This window comes from Pelmatolapia mariae, linkage group LG5, assembly GCF_036321145.2.
Source record: "Pelmatolapia mariae isolate MD_Pm_ZW linkage group LG5, Pm_UMD_F_2, whole genome shotgun sequence".
NCBI lineage: Eukaryota > Metazoa > Chordata > Actinopteri > Cichliformes > Cichlidae > Pelmatolapia > Pelmatolapia mariae.
This window is the reverse complement of record NC_086231.1, coordinates 3,755,692-3,766,541: the sequence shown is the minus strand read 5'-3', so window position 1 is coordinate 3,766,541 and position 10,850 is coordinate 3,755,692. Positions and strand designations below refer to the sequence as shown.

At 40.2% G+C, this 10,850-nt stretch overlaps 1 protein-coding gene across 2 annotated transcripts in view; it reads left to right on the top strand.

The window, feature by feature from the left end:
• The first annotated feature begins 1,649 nt into the window (after nt 1-1,649).
• Nucleotides 1,650-10,850, top strand: part of angpt4 (angiopoietin 4) — a 65,807-nt gene continuing 56,606 nt past the window's right edge. For both annotated transcript variants that reach the window (XM_063473369.1, XM_063473367.1), the window contains exon 1: nt 1,650-2,507. In XM_063473369.1, coding sequence (XP_063329439.1) covers nt 2,133-2,507 — 375 coding nt within the window. In that variant the 5' untranslated portion in view covers nt 1,650-2,132. The remainder of the gene's footprint in view (nt 2,508-10,850) is intronic.

The window sequence follows — 10,850 nt, the reverse complement described above, 5'->3', positions numbered from 1 at the left end:
TGGAGCAGATAGTGAGACAGAAATCAGTTAGCAAGTGTAGCATACCAAACTCTGATCAATACAAGGGACAGGAAAGAAAAAAACAACCTGGGTTGTGCAGATGTAGTAATTCTCAGATTTGCATGCTCTGAATAAACAGCCACAGTACTTCCTCTCTAATAACTTAGTTTGTTATTTAATATTAAACTGAAAGGGAGAGCAATTTAGGAGCAGCACTGTATGTATCTCTATTATTTTTCACTGACTGCGATCACACCACATATTGAGGATAATATAAGGATTATATGAAACCTCATGCTTTTCAGGGGTATTCATCAACCATTAGCATTTTTTACAGCTCTGTTTGGGTCAGAGTTCATCACTAATAAACAAAATCTGTCCATGAATAAATGAGAACATAATAAAAACCTGTACCATACATGAGCAGCCAGAAAAGCAGATGAAATAAAAGAATGAGAATAAGTAAGACCGAAACAATCCCACAATAAAAAACATTTTCCTTTTAAAACATAAACAGAAATGATGCAATTAGAGGACTCATCTATGTTCTGCAGCTCTGTGCACCAGGCTCTCCGTCCACTCCCGTTCCCATGACAATGATCTCCGATTGGAGCAGAAGTGTAACCTCTCTGCTTTCCCCCAAAGGACCAATTGGCTTACATTAAGTGAGTGACCCGGTCCCGACAAAAATTTAAGATGCATGCTGTGGCAGTAACAGTAGACCAGGGTCAGGCTGGGCTGAAAATAGGACTGCTTTATGTCAAAATAAATAACTTGTCGGGGGTAAGATGTTGAGAGCAGCTCTTTATCTTTGATTCGCCAGCAGAAACACAGTCTTCAAAACAGAATCATTCAATCTTTGATTGCCTAACGCTGAGCTGCCATTCTAAACCCGTTTTGGAGGCTTCATTCTCTCGCAGAAATCTGTTTGTCTCGTGGCTCATATCAAAGAATTTTATCTGCATTCTGCAGAGCAGTTTGTCACTGTGCAAATAAACTCTGTAACTGACAGCGCACATTGTCCCGCCACATGTAGAGCTTGTGTTTCATCATCCTGGGACAAAGCCATCAGTCTGGAACTAATCTTTGTATGTGTTTCCATGTGGACAGATGAGAGGCGTCGAGGAGGTACATCCTGCGACTGAGACAGCGTTTCAGTTTTAAATACGTGGACTGCGTTTGAATGACCATACAAGGCATCGGGATTTTCTTCAGAACTGAGAGATCAGTCAGGAAAGAAGATTACAGGAGCCTCTTTTAGATCTCTCTTTCTTCTTCTATCACGTTCTTTCTCAGTGTCTTTTCTCTGTCTGTCAGCAGTTAAGTTTCTTTTCAAACTTTGTCTTTCTCAGCATTTGTAGTCCTTATCTGACTCTTTTTCACTCCCTTAATCTTCCCATTTCTTTTTCTTTTCTGGCTACTTCTCATTCTTTCCTTCCTTCCTCCTTTCATTTTGTCTCAGCCCACTAACAGACCTCCCTCAGGTCTCCTGTCCGTCCACTCCTCCCTCTCCTCCTCCGTCCTTTCTCTCTCTCCCCCCTCCTCTCTCCCCTCTTCTCTCTCTCATTCCTCCTCTTCTCAGCCAGCGCAGATAAGAAGGGGGCAGAGGCAATTCCCTTCAGCCACTTCTAAAACTGGAGCCACCAGAGAACAGTGGGAGTACAAAGATATTTAGCTCTTCAGCTTCACAGACTGTTTGGACACAACTGCTCATCATCTTCACATTACTTCTGCTTTTAAATTTGTAGCTTTGGGTTCTTCAACAGCTGATCAGTTGAGCTAATATATGAGCCCTAAAAAGTCTTTATTACCTGGAAGAACCCGGCCTCAGAAAACACAATTAAGACCAAGCAATGAAGACAGAGGAGGGAGGAATCCTTGGACATCTTCACCACAAATGAAGGAGACCATTTAGTGTGAGACCAGAGAGGCGATGCTTTCGGCTTTCTTTTCCAAAAACTGTGATTGAAACAGAAGAGAACAAACTAAATACAGGCTGTGCTGACACTCTTGTTCATATCCTGCACACAGACGTTTTCCTAAAGTTAATCGGGGTCAGAGTGTGAATGAGCTTCCTTTGACCCTCTTCTGCGCTGAGAAATAAACACTTTCATATAATTAAAGAGAGTGTCATGAAAGGCTTAAGTCTCAGCCGGGGGTTGCTGGTCCTTCTGCTCCTTTGGACTTTGTCAGCTGTCATTGATGCAGGCAGCGCAGAACGAGGAGTATCTGGAAGAAGGAGAGGAGGAAGTGGTGGCGGCGCCGGCGAGAAAAGGAGGAAGTTGCACCGCATCCAGCACGGCCAGTGCAGCTACACCTTCATCCTGCCAGAGCTGGACGGATGCCCCGGTGGAGGGTCGCCATCACAGACGCAACACTATGGTGGCTTTCAGGGCGGGCCGGGTGTCGTGCAGAGAGACTCGCCGCCTGCTGACAGCGAATGGTCGGCTCAGAAACTGCAACACCTGGAGAGCACGATGGAGAACAACACACAGTGGCTGCAGAAGGTAAGACACAAACTGGCTTCTTATCTTTCCATGAAAGTTCACGTCAACATAAAGTTACCGGTTTATAACAGATGTTGAAAAAGACAACAGCAAAAGGAAAACTGTGTTTACGGTCCTGTTTAACTGGGGGAAAATGAAAATATTCACCAGAAAACATCTGCAAAACTATACAGGAACTTTCTATTCTTGTGTTTTCCCACAAATACCACAACATAATACCAATGGGTACATTCATAACAGTGGAATCAAAATAACACGGTGATTAGAGACTGCAAGTATCAAGAGAATGTGTGTGTGTATTTGTGTTACCACATATGATGATGGGTGCGTTATCATGGAGCACTGAACTCTTTGATAGGAAAAAATCATGAAAACCATCCAGTGAGTGGTTATGTCAAAGCAACTCGGGATTCCTCCGACACACAGCGCTCGTGCTCCAGCAGCTGTGTGATTTTCAGCAGAAACAGTTTAGGTTTTGGTGTGTGGTGATCTGTGGGCCAGAGATCAAAGTTCCAGGTAATCACTCTGGACATGTGGTGTCTGCTTTCAATCAGGAGGAAAACAATGAGTGTGTTCCCTTCTGTTGTCCTTACAAACTACAGTATAATTCTGTCTAATCTAATCTGCTTTCAGCTGAGCTTTGGTTGCGCAGTCAGTGCTGTAATTGAGCACTTGTAATGCCTTTGTTTCTCCATTATCTCACGTTTGTGCTGCAGGAGTAATGCAGAAAATCCTTGCTGTATGATGAAATTAAGCATTCATCCATTACATTTCTTATCATGTTATTACTTTCACAGTTTTTCTTTCATCACAGATCATGGTTTTGGTCTTTTTCAAAGTACGGGCTGCTGACAACAATTAAATATCAAAATCATAGGATGCAAAAAGTAGGAAATGCCTTAACTATACATCAATACATCATAAAATTACAAAGTCAACAATACAAATCAAGAGAGAGAAAAGAGCAAAATCTCTAAATCCCATGGTAAAATAAGGGTAACATAGGAGGAGGATCTACAGGAAGGAATACTGATGTGCACATCAGAGAGATAGAGGTAATGGAGAGGCTTCAAAATCAGAAGCAGAATCTTAAAATGAAGCAATATTTTGCAGGCTTCCAATCAAACTGCTGGAGCACAGCAGTTATATGTTCTAAGAAATGACATAAACAGTTTTTGAACGATTTGAAGTCTATGGAGACTTTTGTGCGGTAAACCAGAGAGGACAGAATTACAATAATCAATCTAAGATGTAACCAGCACATGTACAAGAATAGCAGTACTGTTAGCTGTGAGGGACCGACACAACCAACTGATATTACATAAGCAGAAATATCCAGGCTGTGATTATTGATATGTGTTTCAAAATTTAAGGTGGTATCGAAAATTCGACTGACATCTTAACCTGGGATGAAGGAGAGATCAGAGAACTGATGATACAAAGAGAATTAACCAACCAATCGTTTACAAAAAGACTTTTAGTTACTACCAGAAGAGTCTCTGTCTTCTCACTCTTTAATTTAATATGCTTCGTACTTTGGTGTTGGTTCCTAATCTGAACCCAACAACATTCAGACCAGTGTTGGAAGCATCAACACTGGTAGCCACAGGAGGGCGGACCACAAGAAATCCACCGCTGCATGCTGCTGACTCTCAGACCTTAACATGTGGATTGGTTTTCTACAGTTGCCGTCACAGCACCACTTTAGTGGAAAAGACCAACTGTGTTCAGTGGAAGGTCAGTCTGTTCTCACTCGCAGATTTGACGCCCTGCGATACTCACAAGGTGCTTTTTGGTGTTGGAGCTGTGATGTCACATCATAGTGAGAAAAGTCTCTTTTCTAGTATCTTGAACGGGGTTCTTTGGTCATCATACGATTACTTTGCAGATTGTCTGCGTGTTGTAGTCGTGTACTCGCTGCAGTGTACTTTTTTATCGTGGTGTTGTTGTTCCTTCAGCCTGCTGCAGAGTACAGTGAACTTATAACGCACACTGAAGTGAAACCGAGTGTTTAAAAACTGTGAAACCTGTTTACTGCTGACACTTATTTTTAGCTTTGCTTTTCCCCCATACTTCCCCCAGTTTGTAAACTCTGCTGTTCCTCTCTTTCCTGTTCTGGCCCTCTTTTCAACCAATCAGCTTTTATCCGACACACCCAGGTCGAGCTGCATGGTGTTGGGTTTTTGGCGACTGCATTTAAGCATTCTAGAATCGGTTGCATCCCCGTTTGTGTAGGTTTTATGCTCTATACTGAAACTATATTAAATGCATCATCTCTGTCAGATAAAATGTAATAAAGAAATCAAAAGTAAAAGTGAAACAACACAAAGCTCTCAAGCTGGAAATGAACTGCAAACTCTTGGTTGCACAACACTGATGAACTGATACGGAGAATGGATGACTGAAGAAGTTTCCTTGTGGTTCCCTTATTCAAGTATACCAATCAAATCAATTTCGTGTACTTACACAGTTTGTATTTAAATCTGAGTTGTTAATTTTTTCATCAATCTTCTACCGAAATATGAACTGGATCCCTTTAAAGACAGACCACACAGCATCTTCCTGGGTTTACCTCTCTCCTCCATCGCCTCCCGACAGTTAAACCTTCAGTCAGACGCCTGCTGATGTGCAGATTGAAGTGATTTGGCTGCAGCAGGAGATGTTGATCCATTAAATAAGATTAGCTAAAGAAAACATTTTCTAAAGGAATCTGCGTGCAGGGAGTTCCCATTCATCATCATTAGAATCATTTAAAGCTTTCGTAGAATGACAGCAGCTGCATGAATAACGCTGCTGTCTTGGCAGATTTATTTAACTTTCTGAAGATGTTGGCTGCATCCGTCACGGCCACCACAAAGTTGACATGTGCTGCTAATTCTGTGGAGAAAAGAAAAATTTCCTTAATGTATCATAATTCACATAATTTTCAAACAGGCTGGTATCCTAATAAATTTAGGAAGTGACTAAAGAGCCTTAAACTTTGGCCTGCTTAAAAAAAGTTGTTTCAGCTGGCTGTTAGCTAGCGTACTGATGTGCCAGACATAGAACCAAAGTGAGGTGGTGCAAATGGTCTCGAGAAAAGAGCCGCAGAGAAATTGCGGAGAAATTGAGGTAAGTAGTTAAGTGAAAAGAGGATTTTTGTTTGGAAAACTCAAACAAAGGTAGACTGTCTGGTTTCCAGTAGCAGATGTTTGAGTTCCAGTCTTTTACCAGAATCTTTTTTATATGTCACCATCCTGCTGTACTCTTTCCAGAGTAATCCTTAATATTCTGCACTTTATGTCATAATTTCACCTTTTTTACTATTTATTGATGTGACAAAGTTAAGCAAAAATGTTATTTAATGCACCAAATTACTGATGTCACTTGTTGATTTATAACAAGACTCTGTCAGATTTCAGCCTTTGATACATAGCAATGATCAGATGCCTTACCATCACCTTGGCTAAGAATTTAACTTTGGTGGAGTAAGTACTCGTGGCTTTGACAATGTTGGTTCCGTGTACACTGACAACATTGGTTATTTCCTTATTTGACAGAAACCGGTGCATTATCATGTTATTTCTAATCATTTGATAGTAATTTTATCTATTTTAATTTGTGCTTCAAACATTTTTGCGGATGCAAAGCAACTCCTTTCAGAGGAAAAACCTTAAATATTACTGGAAAAGGTCTATCAAGCCCACGCACATGTTAGCAGGTTTTTCCCGTTCAAACAGAGCACATGGCTGAACTCTCAATGACTTTATCTCCACTAAATCTGCTTAAATCATGTCAGTGACTCCACTGGTCTGTCCTCAGTAGATCATTTCCCAATATCAGAGCCCTGACTGCCAAAACTAGCCGAGCCTCTGAAACAGACTAAAGTCCCGTGCACGTGCAATTAAAAGACCCAGAAGAACTTAGAAGTTCATCAGTAATATCAGTTCTAAAGCATAACGGGAGGCGCTGCTTTGTAGCTGCCAGTTGATTGCTGCGTTTACACTTTAGCAGTGGTATTACAAACTATTTAATGTTTTCAGAACATTTGCAGCACCTGTTTTTAGTGAACAAATGTAAAATGTACCAGTGCCAGTGTATTTTACAGTTATATGGTTGGGCTTTTTTTTTTTTTTTTTTTTTGGTGCTTTATTATTAATATTAGTGTTATTCTTTTAAAAATGGATTTAAACATTTTTCAAAGCCAGCTGAACAAAAAGAAATAATTGGAAAAAAATGAGTAAAAGTGCCTCTTTTTAGAAGCAGGGATGTGGAAAGATCATTTTTCTGTCAGTTTTTCCTTAAATTGTTTGGGTTTTTGGGGGGTGGGGGGGTCCATGTGTTGTGCACTCTTTACGTGTCTTTAATGCTGGTCACGTGATCAAAATTTGCACCTTTGCAACCTGCCGGAATACCAAAGGGTCTTTGAATCAGATTTCCTTATTGTAACAGTTTAAAGCAGATCTGCTGAGATTACAGTGGATACATTAAATTGTGGCTTTAGATACATTCCGGTGTAAATGGAGCGACTAAGAGTTTTATTGTTTCTGCTGCCCACCATAGTTGAGTGTTTCTTTTTTTTTTCATGGTAGCTGTTGGAGGGATGGAATTGCTTTCTGGAAGGCTGTTAATCTGAGTGTAAATTCGGTGCTTCGCTGGATTAATCCACTGAGAGTTTTCCAACGTCTTTAACAAGCCTTGTGTGCGAGCATGTGTGTGTTTGCCACCCACAATGTTAAAGCGCAGAGGAGACTCGGGTCAAGTCCACAGCTGAGGTCTGCAGCACCCCGACAGGAGATCGACAGTGACCTTTAACCTTCGGGGTGGAGTTAGGGTCAGCTGTCGGGATCTAATCGGTGTCTCACTTAAGAACATTGGTGCAAGCTGTCACCTTCACCTCATCTGAGCTTTAATTCAGTTCAGTTAAAAGATAACGTCTCCACTTTCTTTTTTCTTTGCTGACTTTGTCTCCGTTTCTTGTCCTCCCTTCAGAAAGATAAACCATCAAAGCCTCAACGAGTTAAAGGTTCAGAGTTAAAGTAAATTTCCTTATCATAAATTAATCCTTTGAACAAACAGATTTTTATGTTGTGCATTGAAACTAAGACTTTGAAGTTGGTGTTAATTAGAGACCAGTACCCATTCAAAAGTATTTACAGTCTCCTGCAGAAGAAAACACTAAATCAGGTTTCAAGAGAAAAGATAATTTAGTGCACAGCAATAATGTTTAAGTTTTTACCTACAGGAACTACAGGCAAAAAAACCAAAAACAAACCACTGTTATGAGTAGAAAAGGAGGCACATTAGCTAAAAAACAACCTAAAGTGTCTTAGCCCTGCCACAGGAGCAGCTTCTGTCCTCCTCGGCATTGATTCTCCGGGCCACCCGGACTGTATTGCTGACTTGCAAACTATATAATTTTATATTTGAATGATGGTGGTGATGGCTGCTCACTGAGTCCAGTGATGGTCACTCTGCTTAGGACTAAAAGCTGTATATAAATGATGGCCATTGCTGCCGTGAAGTGCATCCATGCAAAGGCTGATATTTTTCTTTTAATTTGTCACCTTCCAGTAATAACATCAGTGTTAAGTTGCATATAGCAGAAGCTTCTACTGAACCACAGCTGTGTTGCTTCTAAATCACAGAGCTCGGTCGAAGCACAGAGAAGTATCTAATTCCCCCAACCCTCTTAACTGACGCACAGTGGACTCACTCTATTTGTTCAACTCCTTCTCAGTATTTGTGTTTCTCTTGTATTCAAAGGTCCTCTCTCGGGGCTCAGGAAGTCACAAATCAAAACCTTAAAGCTGTGGTCTGTAACGTTGGTTAGATCCAGACTGCAGAAGAGGCAGCTGCTCATGCGGTGTTGCAAGAAGATAAAATGGCATCAGTGAACAGCTGTGAGCCAACAAACCTGACTTCACCATGCCACTTTCCCAGCAGTGGGTCATTGAATCTGTTACATTGTCTACTGTTCTTTCTGTTATAACAGCCACACCACAAACAGAAATTGATTTAATTACAATTTCTTGACCAAAAGGCAACTAACTGGTAACCGTAGTTGTGACCATTATCATTAGCATTGTCACCGGCTAGCTTTAACGGTATAAATGAAGAATAGAGATAAATAGTCTTGCTGTTTTGGTCCTCTATATCTTTTAGATGTCTCATCCTGTAGCCAGACTGACTCCAACTCTGTAGTCTCGGACTGCTGTACTATTACACTATGAAGATCTGTAAACTCAGGGTACTCACTAGTGATTGTGTTGGAAATGCTGCACAGAGCTCTGGCACCTTCACTCTGGACCTGGCTCTGTTTTTTGTTTCCCTCCTGGCAGAAATTATGGATCAATCCTAAAGAAATATTAATGTAGGACCTTCGACTTAAGCTATCAACAGCACTAATTATAATCAGTTTGAATGAGCAAACTGACCCAGACAGAGCAGACTCTCACACAACAGCCCTGGTTTGAAGTTTACTAACGTGGTCTCGAAATTCAGGTAGCTTCTGCAGGTTGCTTATGAAAAGTGAACTTTTAGATTTTATTACTGTTTTATATTTCTGTGAAACAATAAAGAACAATAAAATATTTTTTGAATCAGGTATTGTACCTAAAAATTCTTCTTATGGCTTTTATTTATTTTTTAATCTTTCCTATATAAATAAAATAATGCACACTTTTCTTTACCGGCAACAGTAAAGTGCAAATGTGTTTATCTCAAGTGTTACCGCTCACTCAGACACTGTTTGGCCTCTGCAGCCGTTTGGTGGTTTTCTCGAAATCTGGTCTGTAAACAGAAGTAAGTGAGGTAGTTAACAGGGGGCTTGTTTAGTTTTCTGCCAAATGACTGACTTCAAATGAAGCCGTGCCTGAGAGACGAAGAGAACGAAACAGGAAAGCCACTGTGGTTAGATCACAGCACGGTTATCAACTGCTGCCACTACCATGCCACGCTTTGATGTGGTCAAAGGTTCTGCTGATGATAACCCTCTGCAGAGAGACAAGGACAGAGCAGCAGCAGCTATGAAAAATGTTGTGGGATAAGACGGAGAAAGTTTGATTTTATAGCAAAGGATAAATATTTTATTAGTCATGCTTCACTATATCAGCCCGAGGATTGTCCTGGAGCATGAAATGATGTTTATTAAGTCAGCATGACATCAAATGTCAGTTCAAAATACTCATTTATGGAAAATGTGAATTTTTTATTGCGAAATTGGCTCAAATTAAAATACTTCATATGGACTCCATTATGAGCTGTTTTACAGGCCAGTTTATGATACATGTCTGGAGCACGTAGCTAGTGAATGTTTTCATTATAATTTAAATAAAATATTAGAAACATTTTATCAACTAACAGCAACACACGCAGCTTTGCAGAGTGCTGAAATACTTCAAAGTTGGAAACAAACTCTGTATATGCATAAAAGTATATAAATGTGCAAATAAAGACAAAAACAAAAAGTTGTGTCAATTAGTGTCACATAAAAATAGTTTTCAGATATTTTATCCCGTCATGAACACCTTTAAAAGAATATCTGCATAATTGTTTCTGTTTGTTGGTAAATATTTAGACTTTATTCATAAAAATAAAATAAAATCACAGCTTTTGAATTACTTTAACAATAAGTCAAGATTTGACTCACAAGTAAAAATCCAAAGAGAAGATCCAACCTAGAACTGTGAGCTGATACATGATCAGATCATTGATCATGTTTTGTGCTTATAAACAAGGCGTCTCTTATCAGTAGTACGTGGCACTCTGGTATCAGTGAGATGGGTTCCAGCCCAAATCCTGCATTTTCAGTGTGAAGTGGTGTGCAGCGTGGGCACTGTTACTCAAAAACAGTAACATATTACACATTCCGCATTACTTTTCCTAAAAGTACTGCAGTGCGTTACCTAATTACTATCCAAAGAAAGTAGTTCGTTACACTACTCTGTAACTTACTTTACTTTTTATGGCATTACTCCATAAAATGGCCTGAAATGCATTGTCAGATAATTACACTGTTAAGAACCTTTGTAATACAAGTAATAACATTATTGTTACTGTGATCTAATTACTCAAGCCAGTATAGTTACAATCCTGCATTACTGAAACATATACAGTAATGTGTTACTTTGGGAGAGATTACACTCGACAGTGCTGCTGTGGAGGGCCAGATTAAACCCAATCAGTCTACTAAACCTGCCAGACCCACCTGTCCCCTTTTTTCTGTCCCAATATGGACTTTTTGGCTCCGAACACGGTGACGCTATCAATCAGTGACCAAAGGAAACCTGGTGTGTGACTAGACGCACACAGGCAGAATCTGATGGTTATCTGACGCCACGGGAAGAAACGCATCACACTCAG